This window comes from Saimiri boliviensis, chromosome 13 (genome assembly GCF_048565385.1).
Source record: "Saimiri boliviensis isolate mSaiBol1 chromosome 13, mSaiBol1.pri, whole genome shotgun sequence".
NCBI classification, from domain to species: domain Eukaryota; kingdom Metazoa; phylum Chordata; class Mammalia; order Primates; family Cebidae; genus Saimiri; species Saimiri boliviensis.
In genome coordinates this window covers 77,871,951-77,893,422 of record NC_133461.1, presented here as the reverse complement: position 1 = coordinate 77,893,422, position 21,472 = coordinate 77,871,951, and the positions used below count along the sequence as shown (strand labels likewise).

General features: G+C 49.0%; 1 protein-coding gene across 10 annotated transcripts in view; it reads right to left on the bottom strand.

Moving 5' to 3' along the window:
- FGFR1 (fibroblast growth factor receptor 1) overlaps positions 1 to 21,472 on the bottom strand; it is a 62,594-nt gene that overhangs the window by 17,082 nt on the left and 24,040 nt on the right. For 6 of the 10 annotated variants that reach the window (XM_010348718.3, XM_010348722.3, XM_010348721.3 and 3 more), the window contains exon 3: positions 892 to 1,158. The exons of the other annotated variants lie outside the window; for them this stretch is intronic. In XM_010348718.3, the coding sequence (XP_010347020.3) occupies positions 892 to 1,158 (267 nt within the window). The remainder of the gene's footprint in view (positions 1 to 891; positions 1,159 to 21,472) is intronic. 10 annotated transcript variants of the gene reach the window in all.

The window sequence follows — 21,472 nt, the reverse complement described above, 5'->3', positions numbered from 1 at the left end:
AGGGAAACCCAGGCAGGCCTCGACGCACTGTGGCTAGATGCGATTTCCAAAGGATGGGCTAAACACCCACAGTCAGAATTTTTCTGGCATATGTCTACTAAGGTTTGGCGGCTGCGCTCCTTAACCAGAGCAGATAGGGCACCCACCACCCCGGCAGCTGCCAACACCTCTCCCCAATAAGTACTTATTTCTTGTAAGAACAGGCTGGATACACATGTGGTCACCCATTGGGGTTCATGCCAGATCTTTCTCCAGTCCTTCCTATCACCTTTGGGGATCTGGTGCCAAGTCCACACCCCGAGGTGCATACATGGCATAAAGAAAATTTCAGCTCCACTTCCTCAAATCCTAGTTTTGTGAAAGTCACATTCTCAGAGTGGCAGGTTCCTGGATTCACAGAGCTCCAGGATTCCCTGGCTGCCCTGGCATAGCTCCCTTGCGGTGCACCTGGTTTCCTCACTCCAGCACAGCAGGGATCCCGCCACCTGTTCGGGGGCTCTAATCACTAAGCCAAGTACCAAGTCCAAACGGCAAGGGAGTGGTGGGGTGGAAGCTGGCCGAGCATCACTTAGCTTCCTGGCAATCTGGGCAAGCTGTGGTGGGAAACATCACAGGGTCTTAACGTCCCAAGATCCCTGGCAATCACCTCCGAGATGGGTCCTGGAAGCCCCAGATCTCCGGCCTGGGGCCCCCCAACCTGCTCACAACTCTGAGAGCCAAGCCACGCGGCAGGCAGGGAGCAATGTTAGTGGGCAGCAGTTTCTGAAGCAGAGTGGGGGCAGATCACGAAGGGGAGGAGGTTCATTCACCTCCCCCTGAAACCTGAAACTGGCAGAGAGCGTTGGAGGGGGTGGGTCTAGGGAGAGGCGAGGGCAGGACTTGGCTACCAACCTGAAACATTGACGGAGAAGTAGGTGGTGTCGCTGCCCAAAGGGCTGCTGGTCACGCAAGCATAGAGGCCGGAGTCCGCGGGCACGGAGTCCCACACCTCCACCTCCTCCCCTGTGATGCGGGTGCGGTTGCTTTCCGCCAGTTTCACCCCGTCCCGCAGCCAGTCGATGCTCTGCACATCATCACGCAGCCGGCAGCGAAGCTGCAGCAGGTCACCAGAGTGGACCAGGAAGGACTCTACTTCCACAGGGGCTCCCCAGGGCTGGGCTGCAGCCACCACAGGGCCGGGAAGAGGAGCCAAGGGGCGAGAGAGGAAGACAGGGAGAGGGGAGGAGGGGAGAGACAAAGGGAATTACGCTGGCCACCCGGAGCCGCACCGTCCTGGGCATCACTTACTGGAGGCTCCTGAGCTGGGGCAGCGGGAGTTGGAGCAAGGGTCAGTGGAGAAATGGCTGGCTGCCTGGGAACCCCCATGTCTTTCCACCCCACTCCTCCAAAAGTCAAAGGAAGAAAGAGGCAAAGTTAGGAAGCAGCTGTAGCAGCATTAAGCAGATTGCATTTCATTTCCCTCCATCCTAAGGGGAAAGGTCCGCCCTCCCCAGGACTTGTGTCCAGAGTTGCCCCCTCCCCAGACGCTCAGTTCTTTGCCAAGACCACCACTTGCAAGAGGAACACCCCATTTCCTTTGGGATAGCTCAACCTCACCCTTCCCTAGCAACAGCTGAACAAACCCCGCCCCTGAAAACCCCAGCAGCCCCCACCCAGGTCAAGAGAAGACAATTTGTCAACGGGGCTGTCCAGGATTTGCGTGATTTGGTGAGGGTAGGGGTCCGGCCCCCGATGTGTCAGATGCACATGTTGGGGGGGCAGCCCAAGGAGAGGTCAGCTCAGGGAACCTTTCGCTGGCAGGTGTCAGGCCAGGGGATTTGGAGCTGTTGACTGTATTAGGACTGGAGGCCGCAGCTGCCACAAAACCCACACTTGCTCTGGCAGCAGGAGCTGTCGAATACAAAGCTCCTTTCTCCTCAGCCCTCTGCCTGGGCATACCCTCTCAGGCCCCCCACCATCCACTTTCCCTCCCCATGCCCTGTCCTTCTCTGTCCCTGGGTGGGAGCGCTGGACCCACAGGGCGTGTCTGCAGCTCACAAGATCTGATACCACCAAGGGCACGTGTCTCTCCCCTGACCAATGCCTCTTCCCACACGCGTTCAAGAAAGGCCTGTGCCTGGACACACCTGAGTCCACCATCCTGGGCTGTTACCCGTCTCCTGAATAAACCCCTCTGCACTCACCAGGGGAAATGAAGTTTCTATTTCCTTTTAGGATGTTCAAATGTACTCCTGGCGTCTTCCACCTCTCACACCTTCCACCCACATTCCACCCGCAGCCTTGGAGAGGCCTTTTCTCACCATCTGTTCACCCTAAGAGACTCTGTGGAACGAGTGCTGCTCCCCGATGCACAAGGCTCTGAAACAGCATGCTCTCCCTCAGCCCTTGCTGTGGCTCACGGCTGCCCCAGCTCTCACTACTCACTCTTCAGTCTCAGCCTAGTTGGTGACTTCTCCTCGAGGGCTGTTCTGACTCCCAGTCTGGGTTAGGTGCCCTCCCCCTCCTGTCACACTGAAGGGCAGTCCTCTTTCTGAACCTGAGTATGGGGATGTGTCATCGGTACTTCAAATCCCCAGCAGCTACTATCATGCCTGGTACTCAGGAGTTGCTCAGTAAATGCTCAATAAAGAGCACACCTGCAGTCACCTCGGCCCTTCACTGCCTTCCTTTCTCATCTCCCTTTTCTCTTTCACTCCCCATCATTTTAAAGAAGGTCTTTCCGAAGTGCTCAACAGGCTTCCACTAGAAACATTAAAAATGAAAATGGGGCCGGGCGCGGTGGCTCACGCCTGTAATCCCAGCACTTTGGGAGGCCGAGGCGGGCGGATCATGAGGTCAAGAGATCAGGACCACCCTGGCCAACACAGTGAAACCCCCGTCTCTACTAAAAATACAAAAAAATTAGCCGGGCGTGGTGGCGCACGCCTGTAGTCCCAGCTACTCAGGAGGCTGAGGCGGGAGAATTGCTTGAACCCAGGAGGCGGAGGTGGCAGTAAGCCGAGATTGCGTCACTGCACTCCAGCCTGGTCACAGAGCAAGACTCTGTCTCAAAAAAAAAAAAAAAAAAAAAAAAAAAGGGTCCTGAGCATCATAAGTGACCAGGGACTGACATTTCTCCCTCAGGGGGGACTGAGGCTGCAGGCCCAGCCCACATCAACCCATGGGCTTTATCTTAAATAAGAGTCACCAGAAATGGGGGTGCAGCTTTAAAAGAGCTCAGAAACCACTAGGCTTGCATACATTTATTTTTGCGAGTCCGGTCAAGGGGAACACCACAAAGGTGAGTAGACCACACAACCGATTAAAACAAGCTTTTGTGGGCCTTAGAAAAAGTTATTCTTTCCATTTTTAATGGTCTGTGGTTTTGCCAAATGAAGGTAGGAGAAAAGCAGTTTGGCCTCAACTCTTAAGGAACAGAGCAGACATTCCTATTGATCAAATCTCATTTCCCTCAAATGACCTGAGTGATTAAGTATTTCGCAGCTTGTGATCTGTGCAAGCTGAATTTTTACCCTCTGGCATCACAAGGCCTATTGCAGCCATTCCCAGAGAAAAAAAGCAGCCCCCAAAGACAAAAATGCAGTAAAGAACCCCCAGGCATTTATTTCCCCCCAAGAGAAAACAGCAAAGGAACACTAGCCCTGGTGACACTCGCTCTAGCTGATACCAGCTTGGATCCATAACTTCTGCCCATCCCAACCAGAACCTGCAGACAAAACTCCACCATACGTGATCTCCAAAAGCCTCAAGAGCCAGCTCGCTTTCCTCTGATGCAAGCTTAGACACCGGTTCCCTTCCAAATGTGGCTCAGGTATGCTCTGCCCTCTCTCTTTCCCAGAACCATCTCAAGATAATTATTTTTATTTTTATTTTTAGATGGAGTCTTGCTCTCTCACCCAGGCTGGAGTGCAGTGGTGCAATCTTGGATCACTGCAACCTTAGCCTCCTGGGTTCAAGTGACTCTCCTGCCTCAGCCTCCTGAGTAGCTGGGGTTACAGGCATGAGCCACCACACCCAGCTAATTTTTGTATTTTTAGTAGAGATGGGGTTTTACCATGTTGGTCAGGCTGGTCTGGAAACTCCTGACCTTGTGATCCACCTGCCTGGGCTTCCCAAAGTGCTAGGATTACAGGCGTGAGCCACTGCGCCCAGCTGGGATAATCTTTTAAATGGCCTCCCTGGGGCTGCAGTTCTGGCTCTCCCTGATACTTCCAAGTAGTCATGTGCTTTACATTATTTTCCTAATAAAAATCTATCCTGTGTACAGAATAAAATCCACATCCCTGCCTCACCTTTAAGGCTCCCTGCAATCGGCTTCCACTCTCTCCATCTAGCCCCATTTTCTCTACCAGGGGCTGTCTGTCCCTCCCCGAGTTGGGATGCTTTCAGCCCCGGCTGCATCCTCCCTGGCACAGCAAAGCTTACTCCTTTCCTGGAGACTGTCAGTGCCATTCCAGGGTCCTCCTGCCCCAAACTACTCTAATTCCACCATCCAAAATGTCCAGGGGCTGGACGCAGTGGCTTATGCCTGCAATCCCAGCACTTCAGGATGCTGAGGTAGGAGGCTCACTTAAGTACAGTGAGCTACGATCATGCCACTGCACTACATCCTGGATGACAGAGACCTTGACTTTTTTTGTTTTTTTTTTTTTTTTAAGATGAAGTTTTGCTTTGTTGCCCAGGCTGAAGCACAGTGGCATGATCTCAGCTTGCTGCAACTTCCACCTCCCAGGTTCAAGCCATTTTCCCACTTCAGCCTCCGGAGTAGTTGAGACTTCAGGCATGTGCCACAATACCTGGCTTAGTTTTGTATTTTAGTAGAGACAGGGTTTTGTCATGTTGGCCAGGCTGGTCTCGAACTCCTGACCTCAAGTGATATGCCTGCCTCGGCCTCCCAAAGTGTTGGGTTTACAGGTGTGAGCCACTGCACCCAACCAGACCCTATCTTAAAACAAAACAAAAAAAAACTAGGAAGCCTTGTTTACACCAATGTCTCATCTCTCATTTTCTATAAAACAGTTACTGTCTAAATCACACAAATTCATACTCAGTTACATTCCATTTTGTATTGTTTCTATTTTTTTAAACAGCAGACAGGTAATTCACATGCTGTAATATTCGTCCACTCAGTGGTTTCTGTATATTCAGAGTTGTACAACCATTTATCACAGTCTAACTTTAGAACATTTTAACCATCCTCAAACCACCCTGCACCCCACCCCACCCCCCCAAAAAAAAAACAAAAAAAACCCCTGACCCATGCTAGTCACTCCTCCATCCCTTATCCTCAGTCTAATCAATCACCGATCTGCTGTCTATGAATTTAGGTATTCTGGATATTTCATATCAGCGAAATCCTACAATATGTTATCTTTTGTGACTGGCTTCTTTCACTTAGCATGTGTTCAAGCTTCCTCCATGTTATAGCATGGAATCAGCACTCTGTTCTTTTTAATGGCCTAGTAATATTCCGTTGTATAGACATACCACACTATAGTCATCAACTGACAGACATTGGATGTATTGTTCCTCTCTTTTTTAAAAAAATAAGATAAAGGTTTCACTATGTTGCCCAGGCTGGTCTTGAACCCCTGGATTCAAGCAACCCACCCACCTTGACCTCCCCAAAGTGTTGGTATTACAGGCGTCAGCCACCACCCTTAGCCCATATTGCTTTTAACAACTGATAATCAATTTATTAAAATAGTTGACTTTGAGCATCTGCAATGGTGACTTCTGCCGCAATTCCTGGCTCAATACTGATGGAAACCAACTGCCTAACAATCTCAGAAGAACTGTGTAAGTCAGTGGGTCGCTTGTGGATTTTCATCCGGAAATAATCCCACGTCTCAGAACCTTCACCATAAGTTTTTCTTTTACTGATTCTCAAAGTCTTGGCAGGCATTCGAACTGGTCCTTTCACCTTGAGATTCTTTCTCTTTGCTCCTGTGATCAGGTCAGCACACACTTTCTCCAGGGATTTTACATTGCGGCTCATTAGAGAGATTCGAATTTGGTGAATGGCCACCTCCAATTCCCCACGTGTTTTTTCTGATCTTTAAAAGCCATGGGTCCAGTGCGGGTTCCTGACTGATTTGTTTGGAATGGTGGTGAGTGAGGAGAAGGAGTGGACAGACCACAGCTCCGCACCACCTATGACCTCATCTTAAAGAACTGGATTACTTCTTTTTTGAGGCAGAGTTTCACTCTACTTGTCCAGGTAGAGTGCAATGGCGCGATCTCGGCTCACTGCAGCCTTTGCCTCCTGGGTTCAAGCGATTCTCCTGCTTCAGCTTCCCAAGTAGCTGGGATTACAGGTCATGTGCCACCATGCCCGGCTAATTTTGTATTTTTAGTAGAGATAGAGTTTCACCACGTTGGTCAGGCTGGTCTCCAACTCCTGAGCTCAGGTGATCCACCCACCTCAGCCTCCCAAAGTGCTGGGATTACAGACGTGAGCCACCGCGCTCGACCTGTATTGCTTCTTTACTGTCCAAAGTGTCCAAGTCTCTCCTAGAAATTAGCAAGCAACTCAGGGCAGATTTACCTGTCATAACTGTCCCTCGGTTCCTAACAATGTCAGAAACCCAGAGACTACTGAATAGGTCCAGAACTGAAACTGGCACCCAGCAAAAGCTAAGTTTCAGAGGAACCAAAAATCAGCCAGCCTACCCTTGAGTTCTAGTGGCTCGTCCCCATGGCTAGGAGCGCCCTTGGTGTGTGTCAGGGTCTCTGTTTACAAAGCAGGGATGATGCCACTTTCTTATAGGAAGAGATGGAACCAACTGCTTGTGCGCTTACCAGGCCCTGCTTGACCACTCACTTCCCTGTGCAGTGGCCCTGACCCTGGGCCATGTAAGGTGGCTGATTCAGGGGCACGACTGCGCACTGGCACCCCGCAACTATCATGTCAGTACTTCCACTCTCTTTTGGTCTTTCCAGCATCCCTCACTTATGTCCTCATTAGAAAGGTCCTTGCATCTTCAGCTACGGCTGCCCTGAGCTGGCCTTTCTCTGGTCAAGATCCATAGGCCAGGGTGTTGTTAGGTGTCCATTAGCAAAGGGCAAAGCTACCTGACACTTTTATTGGGCTGGCCAAGAAAGATGAAGAAAAAAAAGCCACTTGATTGTTCAGTCACTTGAAACCAACATTTCAACTCTTGGAGAATCTGATTAATTGGAATCAGATCCAAAGGTTGTCCTCAAAATGCACAACGGGGAAGCTGTGAGGGAAGCGGCACCAAAACACTTGCTTTATGTGTCTTGTTTCCTGAGAGACAAGGTGGGGAATGGAGGCTGGAAAAGGCTGGCTGTTCACTGTTACAGGCTCTAGGTGCCATGTGTTAATAGTGCATTGTGGGCTGGGTGCGGAGGCTCATGCCTGTAATCCCAGCCTTTTGGGAGGCCAAGGTGTGAGGACTGCTTGAGGCTAGGAGTTCAAGACCAGCCCTGGCAACACAGTGAGACCCCATCTCTGAGCAAAGTAAAAAACTTAGCCCGGCATAGTGGTGCATGCCTGTAGTCCCTCGTACTTGGGAGGCCGAAGAGGGAGGATCCCATGAGCCCAGGAGCTCAAGGCTGCAGGAGCTATGATCGTGCCATTGTACTCTAGCCTGGGCAACAGTGAGATCTTCTCTCAATAACAACAAAAAAGGTGTCTTATGCTTCTATGCCAACAGAACAGAATCAGCGTTCTCATCAATGGGAGTGGGAAGGTCGGGGTTAGGGTTTAACTTGAACATCGCTAGAGGACTCAAGGTGCTGATCTCATTACCATGCAGGTTCCTGGGTTAAGGCATGTAGTGGGTAGACCTTGGGAATTTGTGCAGCTGCAATCAGTGCTCCTTTTAGTATGAGTGACAGGGATTCGCACATCAAACCTACCCTGCTTCTCTTAATGTGCCTCTGTACTCTAAGAAGAAATCAGAAGTCCACCAGAGACCCACACTTTTTGGTAATCCTCAAGGAAGCAGCTAGAAAGGACAGAGACAGGCGGGGAGGGGACTTTCTCATGGTGTGTTCAAGTTCAGGAACATAATGAATGATAATGAGGCCCTCTTCCCTTCCTACTTTCCCCGCAAATACTGCAGGCTTGTAACTCCCCACAAGCCAACGTGCGAGGCATTTTGCTTCTGGCAGAACTGGACAAAAATCTCCCACAGTCATTTAAAGGCAGTTCTGGGATCTTGGCTCACTGCAACTTCCACCTCCCAGGTTCAAGTGATTCTCGTGCCTCAGTCCCCTGAGTAGCTGGGACTACAGATGAGCACCACCACGCCCAGCTAATTTTGTATTTTTAGTAGAGGTGTGGTTTTGCCATGTTGGCCAGGCTGGTCTTGAACTCCTGACCTTAAGTGATCCGCCCACCTTGGCCTCCCAGTTTATTCTAAATCTGTGTCTTCCACCAGCCATGGGCTCTCTAAAGCGTGTGGGAATGGAACCATGAAGAAGCCCAAACCCATACAAACCTTGCTATTCTTAGGAGAAAATGAGATCCCAGTTCTCAAAAATCTAAGGGGAAAACAAGGAACTTTCTTCAACACAGCTACCATTAGGTGATTCTGGGAGCCCTTGTTACTGTGCAAGGGGAAATGGGTGAAACAAAGGCCCAGAAGACATTTATCTGGCCCTAACTGGGGCATCAAGAATTGCATAGTGCCTTGATATGCATGAAGATTTTATACTGCAACACAAAGCAAGTGGAGAATGTCAGGACCAAATACAGGCAGGTTCAGCACAGGCTCTGAAGTCATGAAACATAAAGTATTGGTAGTGAGAGCAGAGGTTGGACAAAATGATAGGGAAGGGAGAGGGGAGGATTTAGATGGGAAGTAAAACGTCTTGGGGGAATGGACGAGAATGAGGTGCTTACAGGCATGGCTGTGCCCTGGTCTGAGGGGCAGTGGGAGACCAGGCCAGGCTGGGAGAAAACAGTAACGAATAATGATTTCAATCTGTACTTGAGGGATAGAACAGAGCCACCAAAGATCCCCCAGGGAACACACCTCTCTGCAGAGACTATGAATGCAGGCCATTCATGCCACACGGACAAATACACCTGGAAATGTATGCTGAAATACCACTTCACCAGCCTGGGCCCATAGCAGCCACTCTGGTCTGGAAGTTATCCATCCCCAAACCCCACAACTTAACAGGAACCCGGTGAAGTATAACAACATATTTGCATAGCACTTTGCAATTTACCATGTGCCTTCCCATATATTATCTAGGGATCCGTCAACATCTGAGTAAACAGCAATACTACTACTGGCCAAGATTTCTAGCATGCTCACTGTATCCCATAGGCTAGGCAAAGCTTTTAACACAGACCCTCCCATTTCATCCTTAGAGGAACCTTATGAGATTGATCCTGTTGTGATTTCTATCCTATGATGTGTAGGCTTACTACACACCAGCATAGTTCTCAGCATGTGTTAACTTAAAACCTTGTGAAGTATTTAATAGTTAGAATTCTTGGCCAAGTGCAGTGGCTCACGCCTGTAATCTGAGCACTTTGGGAGGCCGAGGTGGGCGGATCACGAGGACAAGAGCTCGAGACCAGCCTGACCAACATGGTGAAACCTGGTCTCTACTAAAAATACAAAAATTATCCAGGCATGGTGGCGCATGCCTGTAATCTCAGCTACTCGGTAGGCTGAGGCAGGAGAATTGCTTGAACCCAGGAGTCAGAGGTTGCATTGAGCCGAGATTGTGCCATTGCACTTGCAGCCTGGACGACAGAGCAAGACCCCATTGCAAAAAAAAAAAAAAAAAAAAAAAGCAAAAATTACCTGGGCATGGTGGCAGGCACCTGTGCCTGTAATCCCAGCTACTCAGGAGGCTGAGGCTGAGGTAGGAGGATTGCTTGAACCCAGGAGTCAGAGGTTGCAGTGAGCTGAGATTTTGTCACTGCACTTCAGCCTGAGCAAGAGAGTAAGACTCTGTCTCAAAAAAAAAAAAAAAAGTTAGAATTATTATCTTTAGGCTGGGTGCACTGGCTCATCCCTGTAATCCTAACACTTTGGGAGACAGAGGTGGGTAGAACATGAGGCCAGGAGTTCAAGACCAGCCTGGCCAACATGGTGAAACCCTGTTTCTACTAAAAATACAAAAAATTAGCCAGGTATGGTGGTGCACGCCTGCAATCTCAGCTACCTGGGACACTGAGACAGGAGAACCGCTTGAACCTGGGAGGTGGAGGTTGCAGTGAGCCAGGATTGCACCACTGCACTCCAGCCTAGGCAACAGAGCCAGACTCAGCTACGTAGTAAGTAGCAGAGCTGGGATTCAAACACAGGTAGCCTGGTTCTCCAGAATCCTCACACATCCAGAGTCCAGCTTTACTGCTTTGCAAAGCAGCCTCAACCTTCACAGTGTCATGGCCTCCCCACGTGAGGAAGCCCTTCTGGCTCAGCCCTTTGATTTTGTCTAATGGCACTTCCACATCCTACCTCCTTCTGAGAGATTCTGAAGTTGGTTGCTTTGGCCTTATCCTCCCTTCCCTCCCTCATTTCCTCAAGCCCATAGCTTGTATCAATCATTACCTTACAGTTGAGTGCTTTTTTTTTTTTTTTTTTTTTTTTTGAGACGGAGTTTTGCTCTTGTTACCCAGGCTGGAGTGCAAAGGCACGATCTCGGCTCACCGCAACCTCCGCTTCCTGGATTCAAGCAATTCTCCTGCCTCAGCCTCCTGAGTAGCTGGGATTACAGGCACGTGCCACCATGCCCAGCTAATTTTTTGTATTTTTAGTAGAGACGGGGTTTCACCATGTTGACCAGGATGGTCTCGATCTCTCGACCTCGTGATCCACCCGCCTCAGCCTCCCAAAGTGCTGGGATTACAGGCTTGAGCCACCGCGCCCGGCCCCAGTTGAGTGCTTTTAATTATAAAACACACTCTCCTGTCCCTACGAGTCCAGCAGGCTCAGCTGTCCAAATGCAGCAGGGGAGGAAATGGCGGAGCTATTCACCGTGATCGGAGCAGACTCAGGAACGGTACTCATGTCCCGTTTTGGCATTGCACTCAATATTTCATAGGGCCTGCTTCTTCATGTCCAGGTGACTCATGTTCCTTCCCATTTAAACATGGAAAAATGGAGCTTGAGAGATAGATGGCTCCAAAGTCACAAAACAGGGACAAGCTCTAGAGGCTATGTGTGCTGAGTCCTGGCCCCTCCACTGTGTCCAGCTTCTCCCCCAGGGCTCAGTCCAGCCAGCACTGTCACAGCACCTGGTGATGAGGGGTGGCCCACTCCAGGTCTGTGCCACTCTGTCTGGGCCATAGGAGACAGCACCCTGCGTCCCCTGTCCTCAGCTCAATCCCCAACAGTCACCTGACACCTTCTCTCTTCTCGAATCCCTCACTCTTGATTACAGATTGCAGCTGATGACCCCTGATGACCCACTGAGAAGATGAAGAACTCTGGGCAAAGGAGCTGGTCAGCCCTCCCCAGGCCACGTCCTCCGGACTGCACAAGCTCACAGGGGTCCTGGCTCCCAAGCCCTGCAAGTTGTCTGGAGCCTCTCAAATCATCTCTTCTGCCCCTGGTACAGCCACCACCCCAGTTCCACCTCTCCAGTAGAACTCTGCCCCTTTGATTTCCCTTCTCCTAAATGCCTTCCTTCTTCTCTCTCTCCAACAAGCAATCATCTCCATCACTTTCCTAGGCCTTAAAACTCACTCTTCTGAGACTGGCCCAACTACATTCCCCACCTCCCCGCAACCTGAATGTGCCTTCCCCTAGACCTGAACATGCTCGTGGCCGTGTCTCGCACTTCCCCGTACTGCTGGGATGCCGGGCTGACAGTAGGTCTTTGTCTTACCTACTCTATGTTCTATGCCCCAAAGGGCCTAGGGCTTGGATAACTGGCCCCCAATAAAACCCAGGCATCCTCTCCAGCAGCATGATGTCTCAGGGCAGCCATTTCTATCATCCCTGTTCCATCTTTTTAATTTCTGGATTTCTGGGTTAAGAAAATGAGGAGAGAAAGGCTAAACTCCTCAGCAACATGGCGGAACTGGTGGTCCAGGAATGTTTACGGTCTTGGTACAAACTCCCCAGAGATAAATGAGGGGGCAATTGTGGCTGGGGGAGGAACTCGGGGTGGCTTTGAAAGCAACTTAAAAGGAGCACAGAACGGCGCAGCAGGGCTCCGGGGGCCCTCTGCAGAGGTTTTTTTATTACGTTATTTTGGCTTTGAAATGGAACTGAAAACTTACCTTCGGCTGGCAGGACCCGGCCAGAGTGCAGAAGCATCTCGCCAAGTCCCGGGTCACAGCCACCACCCTACAGGGGTGGAGAGAGGAGCCCGAAACGTGTGTTGCCCTCAACTCACGGAGTCCACAAGTACGAGAGCTGCAAAAATGGGGTGCCACAGGTATGTGTGGAAGGGGAGCCGGGAGCACCAAATCAATTAGCGGGGCCTGACACCCAGGGTCACTGGCGTCCACCAGGCCCCGACCCGGGGGGATTTGGAGAAGCGCTTTTTTTTTTAAATTGAAGAAAGTGAAAAGAGTAAGAAGGGACATTTTGCATGCAAATGGGCCACTGCCAGAAGAGCCTATTAAAATGTAAAAACTCCACATTCAGCCTGACAAAACGGTGCAAACTGCTGTGTTTGCCAGAGGGCTGGCAATAAAGCTCACAACAAAGGGGCCGGGGGACAATGGCGGGCTGAATGGCCCCTGCCAGCAGGTCCCCCCTCGCGTTGCCATGGGGACCCCACCGGGGCTTACTAAAGGTATTTCCTGAGGAGAAAGGCCGTGCACACAGGCCCAGGCAGCCTGGCTAATCCTGACAGGAAGCCACGGCCATTCAGCAGCCCAGGGGCTTGGGGCCCGGAGTTTTGTTTTGTTTTTATTAAAAAAAGATTTCGGCCTTTTGTGTGTCCCACCTCGTCACTGTAATTTAGTGCGGAGCCGCCAGCGCTGGCCAAAGCCACAGCCCGGGCCCTGCGCCCGCCCTGAGACCCCCCCCAAAAACAGGTCACCCCCCACCTAGCTCAGCCACAAGACACGTGTAGAACCCCACTTGGGAAGCCCAGGTGGAAAGCGCTCTCGACCTGGTGAGCTCCGTGTGGATCTTAAGAGACAAGGGTCTCTGGGTGCTTCAGGAGCAACGCAGCCTCAGAACTGATCTGGGGTTGGAGCTTCTGTGCGCTCGGTCGTCTGATGCCTCCTTCAAATCTGTACTTTTTTCCCCTAGGGATTTTTGCCACCTTTCTCCAACGACCGATGGGCACCAGCGTCCCCACCTCCTCCCCACCTGTGCTGGGAGAAGCACTGTAATTAAGTGATTAACAAAGGAATGCACTCAAGAGTTGTCTTAAAAGAAACTTCCCTCCTTCCTCTCTACCCAGCAGAAGTTCTCACCCCATTGTTTACTGATGCATTAAGGATAGAGCTGTGCCGAAAACTCTTACTACACCCATTCGCTCAACCTCCTCCCAATACACCTTGCTTCTCTCCCTCCAATCTAACCAGGAAGAAAGCATTGCTCTGGAAAGAGGGAAGTTCACTCACTCATCCAAGAGGAGCAAAGGTAGCCGCCCTGAGGCTATGGGGGGAGGGGGGGTCCATGCTCACAGTTCCTAAAAGTTTGTGTCACCATTTCACATTTGGCACCAGAATCCAGCCTTGGCAGATTCAGGGAAGAGAGCCAATGACACAGCTGGCAGTGGAGACACAAACTCCTGTGTGACAACTGCCCCCTAGGACACAGTTTAGGGTCAATTAACATTTCCCAAACAACTTGCAAGTGGAAAGAGCCATCCCCAGTGAAGACTGAAAAATGAGAGGCTCAACTCATCCATCCATTATGACTTGAACCCACGTCTATCTGTGTTTGCAAAGGCTGTGCTGTTGCATCCAGACCTCCACGCAAAAACAAGTTTTGGGCCTGGTATTTTAATAGAACCAAAGAGAGGAAAATGTTCTATTTGGAGGCATGAAGACTGTGACTAGGAACTGCCGCGGATACCTTGAGAAGCTTCTAAGGCCATATTGGGTGGGTCTTATTTTGGGAAAATAAGCTGGGGCATCTGCACAATGATAGAACGCTCCCAGAATCTGGTAAGGATCACTTAGGTAGACTGAAAGTTGCGGGGGCGGGGTCTTCTCCTGCCTTTATTATAATATAAATCACATCCTAAACCCAAAGCAAAGTCCAATTCAAAATCACCTGTGACGGTGCGTTAAGAACAACTTCCACCAAGTTGCTAGCTAAAGTGGTGTGTGTGTGCGTGTGTGTGTGTGTGTGTGTGTAGCGGTGTGTGTGTGTAGGGGTCCCACTGCTACAGGGGAGCTCAGACCCTCCCACTACTGGCCGGGAGCCCAGGCCTCCCAGCCATGTGTCTGCAGCTGCGACCTGTCATGTACTTCCTGGTCTGGGTTCTGTAATGGAAAGATCATTAAGAGTGGGGGAGGGTAAAGAGATGAATCAATGGCAAAGAGGTAACCCTGCAGCTCCCACTCTCCACTGAGCTCTGACCTTAAAGTTCGGTCAGGTTCCTTAAAGAAAACAATGTATTGCCCTCCCCCCACCTCTACTGGCCTGGGCCTCTCGAACCTCCCCTCCCCTCCCCCAAGATCAGCAGAAATTGTATGGGGACGGAAACGCGGGCAGCTGGGCAGGGAAAAGTTGCTGCTCCCTAAACTTGCTGATGAATTAGTAGAGGCCTCAGCTGTTTCGGGATGTGCCTTCTGGCCCCCCCAAGCCCGCCATGGGTGGCTGAGCCCACAGTTCACCTGGACTCTCAGTGCCCCAAACGCCTGCCATCTCCCTCAATCCTGACTCATTCCTGCAAGGGTGGGGCTGGGTCACAGCCCACTCAGAGTGCAGAAAGGAATGGGCTTCATAAAGTTATCTTTTTTCCACCGTAGAGAAATTTTCTTATGGTTTTACATGACGAGACTAAAGACAACGAATAATCGAAAAGGCATAGAATAGTAGGTACCAAGGGCTGTAAGAGGGGAGATGGAGGAGTTAGTATTTAACCAGTGGGGACATCAAAGAAGGTAAAAAAAGTTCAGGAAATAGATGGTGGTGATGGCTGCACAACAGTGTGAATAAGCTTATTGCCACTTAATGCCACAGAGCTGTACACTTAATAGTGAAAATCCACCACAAAGAAATGATGAATATTTAAAGTGATAGACACGCCAATTACCCTGATTTGGTCATTACATAATGCGTGTGTGGATTAAAACATCATAGTGTACCCCACAATTATACATAACCATTACACATCAATTAAAAATTTAAAAATTGGTCAGGCATGGTGGCTCACACCTCTAATCCTAATACTTTGGGAGGCTGAGGTGGGAGGATTGCCTGAGTCCAGGAGTTTGAGATCAGCTTGAGTAACAAAGTGAGACCTCATCTCTACCAAAAAAAAAAAAATCCCAAAAAATCCAGAAAACAAAAAAGCGCAAAATTAGCCAGGCATGGTGGTGTGCACCTGTAGTCCCAGATACTCAGGAGGCTGAGGTGGGAGGATCTCTTGGGCCCAGGAGGTCAGGCTGCAGTGAGCTGAGATTGCCACACTGCACTCCAGCCTGGGTGACAAAGTGAGACCCTGTCTCAAAAAAAATAAATAATCAATAAACTTAAAAAATAATGGTTAATTTTATGTTGCATATATTTTACTGCAATGAAAGAATTAGATGGCAATGGTAGGAGGCAGCATTAGTTTATTTAAAATGTTCTTACTTGGCAAAAAAGTTGGTGATCCTTTGTTGGTTCCAAAAATTTGGGGGGAAATTTTGCTGGGCCATGAAATCTAAAAATCTGGGACCAATGGTCTGTTCCACAAATTTCCAGGAGAGCACATACCCAGAGACTGCTTCATTCATATCCCATCCATCCACACACCACACATGCATCCTTCAGTCTCGCTTTTATGCATATAGTATGAATGCTGAGCATTTAGTACTCTCAGTTTAATTTTAAAAAATTAAAAACATGGGCCAGGTGGGGTGGCTCACTCCTGTAATCCCAGAACTTTGTGAGGCCGAGGTGGGTGGATCATGAGGTCAGGAGTTTAAGACCAGCCTGGCCAACATGGTGAAACCCTGTCTCTACTGAAAATACAAAAATTAGTTGGGTGTGGTGGCGGGGGCCCATAATCCCAGCTATTCGGGAGGCCGAGGCAGAGAACTGCTTGAACCTGGGAGGTGGAGGCTGCAGTGAGCTGAGAATGCACCACTGCACTCCAGCCTGGGTGACAGAGAGAGACTACAGCTTAAAAAAAAAAAAAAAAAGCCGGGCATGGTGGCTCACGCCTGTAATCCCAGCACTTTGGAAGGCTGCGGTGGGCAGATCATGAAGTCAGGAGACTGAGACCATCGTGGCTAACACGGTGACACCCTGTCTCTACTAAAAATACAAAATTAGCCGGGCGTGGCGCATGTGCCTATAGTCCCAGCTACTCGGGAGGGTGAGGCAGGAGAACTGCTTGAACCCAAGAGGCAGAGGTTGTGCTGAGCCAGGATCGTGACGTTGCACTCCAGCCTAGGCAACAAGAGGGAAACTCCATCTCAAAAAGAAAAAACAAAAAACAAAAAACAAAAAACCACAAACCACAGTTTGAGGATTTTTTTGTTTTGAGACAGGGTCTCACTCTGTAACGCTGGCTGAAGAACAGTGGCACAATTTCAGTTTACTGCAGCCTCCACCTCCCTGGGTTAAGTGATCCTCCCACCTCAGCCCCCCAAGTAGCTGGGAGTACAGGAAGGTGCCACCACGCCTGATTTTTTTGTAGAGACAAGGTTTTACCATGTTGGCCAGGCTGATCTTGAACTCCTGACCTCAGATGATCTGCCCGCCTGGGCCTTCTGAAGTGCTAAGATTATAGGCGTGAGCCACGGTGCCCAGGTGCCCAGTCGGTTTTGGATTTTTCTACCTGAGAGGGTGTGGCTCTGTGGTAGCCAGGAAGCTAAAGCCTAGTATCTATGCTTAGGGCTCCAGTGACCTGGGGCTCTAGAACAATCCTGGGGAAAGAGCCTTACTCTCGGCAAAGTCACTATTCTCCATGTCCTACTGGAAGTGAGAGAATATACTTTGAGGTCCTTGTAAAACCATTTAGTCCCAAACTCAGCTTGAACCACAGGTGATGTCACTGGCTAGGTACCACCAGAGACAGCACCTGAAGAAACCACTCAGTGACAGCTGATCGCTTACTGTGTGACCTCAGGCAAGTCACCTCCCCTCTCAGGCCTCAGTTTTCTCCACTGTGAAATGAGAAGGCTAACTGGCTGTGTCCCTTTCAGCCCTAACCAATGTCCCCTGTTTCAACTGGGTCTTGTGAGATGATAGTGGGTATTGCTTACTGACATCCCTTCCCATGCCCACCGTGAGCACAGAGCTCCCTCAGATGTGAGGGAAGTGAAGAGCTCTCAACTGAACTGTCCTTCAGAATAAAAGATTCTGTGCTGGTCTCAGGGCTCTGGCCACCAGCACCTTCAATAAATGCTTCTCCTCTTGATCCCTTCTCCCTGGCTTGGGGTGCTTCTCGAGAATCTAAGACTGGCAGAAAGCCCAGTTACACTGGGAGGATTCACTTTAGCGTCATCTTTTGATGGTCACAATATATTACCCCAGAATGACTAGGTAAATTTTTTAAATGCATTGGGAGTCTGGGGGTAGTGAAGAAGGGCTAAAATTGTGAAATAAATGTCACCTTCAAGTGCATTTCAGGCATTCATAGTCTTGATTGCACACAGCATATACAATTGACACTTCGTTTTTTGGGGGGATGAAGTCTCACTCTGTTGCCCAGACTGGAGTGCAGTGGTGTGATCTCAGCTCACTGCAACTGCTGCCTCCTGGGTTTCAGTGGTTCTCTTGTTTCAGCCTCTGGAGTAGCTGGAAGTACAGGTGCCTGCCACCACGCCTGGCTAATTTTTAAAAAAATATATTTTTAGTAGAGACACTCATTATGTTTGCCAGGCTGGTCTCGAACACCTGAACTCAGGTGATCCGTCTGCCTCGGCCTCCCAAAGTGCTGGGATTATAGGTGAGCCACCGTGGCTGCCCACAACTGACACCTGAAATCATGACAACCCAAGTTTTGAATGCCTAAGGGAGAATTTCATTCAGTAGTTAGCAAAGGAATCTGATTCTTCTAAGGTTCAAAAGCTAATTCCTAAAACCTAAGGAAAATAAACCTTAATTCCAAAAGTAAACTCTGTAGTCTGACAACAGAGGAGCAGAGTTTTCTGAATTCGAGAAAGGACACTTCTGAAGTGCTGGAGCGCTGATCAGCATTTCTAAAGGCAGCGATAATTGACCAGAAGCTGTGGCGGAGCAGGCCAGCACTCCAGGAAAAGGGTGTCCTTCCTTCCTAGGAATGCTCTTAGATCACTTCCCTGTCCCACTCCTTCTCCTCCCTCATGCCTCCAAGGCAAAGGGACTCAGCCCTCTCCCACCTTTCCCGCCCATTTTGTCCTTCTTCTCCTAGACTCTGACATTCCAGCCTCCTCACCCACGACAGGGATCAGAGCTGAGATAACCCAAGACTTGGCTCCACCATTTATTAGCTTGTACCTTGGCAAGTTTTTGCTTGTTTTACCTCCGTCAGCCAGTTTTCTAAACTGTTAAATGGAAATAGTGTCTGACAGACTTTCTTGGGATGAGAATTAATTGATACCAGATATTCTCAAAGTGTGGTCCCTGGACTGGTAGCATCAGCATTCCTTGGAACTTGTTAGAACTGTCAAGCTTGGGCATTTTCATAACCCCTCCAGGTGACACTGAGCCATGGAAACCTGGGGCCACTGCATGAGATACTCAATACATGCTAGAAATAATGATTTCCCACCTATCTTCCTTACCTTCTTACTGAAAAAGGTTCTCTTCCTTGCATTTCCTTTTTAAAGCTAGAAATTTTAGGTATCTTTCTTAAAAAAAAAAAAAAAAAAGAAAATGAATTGTTACTTGCCTGTGAATTTACTTATTCAAAAAGTATAAACTGGCTGGGCGCAGTAGCTCACGCCTGTAATCCCAGCACTTTGGGAGGCTGAGGTAGGTGAATTACCAGGTCAAGAGATCGAGACCATCCTGGCCAAAATGGTGAGACCTCGTCTCTACTAAAAATACAAAAATTACCTGGGTGTGGTGACACATGCCTGTAGTCTCAGCTACTCGGGAGGCTGAGGCAGGAGAATCGCTTGAACCCGGGAGGTGGAGGTTGGTTGCAGTGAGCTGAGATTGCGCTACTGCACTCCAGCCTGGCAACAGAGCAAGACTCCATCTCCAAAAAAATTAAAAAGTATTAATTGAGCAAATAATACGTAACGGACACACACACACACATCCCACACACACATGTTGTAGCCCCAACAAATGATAATCAATTTGTCCCTTCACTTTGGAAAAAAAGCCATCACCTGTGGGTTTTTAAAAATTATTATTATTGGGCCGGGCGCGCTGGCTCACTCTTGTAATCCCAGCACTTTGGGAGGCCGAGGCGGGTGGATCACGAGGTCGAGAGATCGAGACCATCCTGGTCAACATGGTGAAACCCCGTCTCTACTAAAAATACAAAAAATTAGCTGGGCATGGTGGCACGTGCCTGTAATCCCAGCTACTCAGGAGGCTGAGGCAGGAGAATTGCCTGAACCCAGGAGACGGAGGTAGCGGTGAGCCGAGATCGCGCCATTGCACTCCAGCCTGGGTAACAAGAGCGAAACTCTGTCTCAAAAAAAAAAAAAAAAAAAAAAATTATTATTTTTTGAGACAGGGTTTCACTCTGTCACCTAGGCTGGAGTGCACTGTCACGATCATGGCTCACTGCAGCCTTGACCTCCTGGGCTCAGGTGACTCTCCACCCTGTCTTCCAGCAGCTGGGACTGTAGGCGCCCACCAACACGTTCAGCTATTTTTTGTGGAGTCAGGGTTTTGCCATGTTGCCCAGGCTGGTCTCAAACTTCTGGGCTCAAGCGATCTGCACACTTTGGCCTTGAAAAGTGCTGGAATTATAGGCATGAGCCACCATGCCTGGCCTTAAAAAAAAATTATTTTTTAATTAGTATAAATGTAGGAGCTACACAGATATATTGGGTATAATATTATTTTAAAATAAAATTATTATCATTACTTTAAAATTACCCGTTAACTAATTTCTCATCCCTCTCCTCACCTTCCTCCACCTGTGGTTTCTGATGTCCTCATAACCTGGATTTTGTGTGCTTATTTGATGTAATCTTTGGATGACACTTCTTAAATGAGTCATTTATTGTGTTTGCATATGTCTTTAACACGGGCCAGTGCTGGACCTAACCTGTGGTGAGAGGGTGGAGAATGGCATTTGTCCTAGGCCCCGAATACAAGCATTCAAGTGGGGCCTCCAAGACTTTTGATGTTTTTCTCTCAAAGTAATAGAGAGTCAATGAACAGAACTGGAAGAAAACCCCAACAACTTTCAGTAGATCTGCATTCTGCTCTCGGGGCACTGCAGGTAATACACACCTTGGATTTAACATGCACTTTACAAACTTTGTAGCTCTTCGTGCCTAGCCCAAGTGTGACTGAAATCCTGTCTCAACTGCATTATAATATATACAGGTTTTGCCTAAAACATTAATTTGTTCAACACTAAGATAAACAAAATTTCAGAACTCCCTCCTGTTTTTGCATTTCTTCATTATTTATATTTTTTACCTTCTGAGACAGGATCTCACTCTGTTCCCCAGGCTGGAGTGCAGTGGCACAATCTCAGCTCACTGCAACCTCTACCTCTCTGGTTCAGGTGATCCTCCTGCCTCAGCCTCCTGAGTAGCTGGGACTACAGGCACCCACCACTACATCCAGCTAATTTTTTAAATTATTTTTTTAGTAGAGGAGTTTATGCCATGTTGCCCAAGCGGATCTCCTGAGCTCACTCTATCTATCCACCTCGGCCTCCCAAAGTTTTGGGATTACAGGCGTGAGCCGCTACGCCTGGCTCTTCTTATTTAAAAAATACACTACTGGCCTGGTGCTGTGGCTCAGGCCTGTCATCCCAGAACTTTGGGTCAGGAGATCGAGACCAGTCTGGCCAATGTGGTAAAACCTTACCTCTAATAAAAATACAAAAATTAACTGGGCGTGGTGGCGTGTGCCTATAATCCCAGCTACTCAGGAGGCTGAGGCAGGAGAATTGTTTGAACCTGGGAGATGGAGGTTGCAGTGAGCCGAGATAGAATCATCACACTCCAGCCTGGGTGACAGAGCAAGACTTCATCTCAAAAAAACAAACCAAAAAAAACCCACTAGCAACCTCAAAAAAATGTTAATGCCCCAGCCTCTAAAGCTTTTGATATGTTTACTTTCATCATCAGACATTGTCAGACCACAACCATATTAGAAGCAATCTAGTTTGTGTGTTCAGGCAATACCCATGTCATACATTCTAGGCTAACTGTGACTTACAAAGAAAACTGAGGTGTGGGATCTAACACACTGGAAACCTCTAATCCTAGACCTTCTCCAAG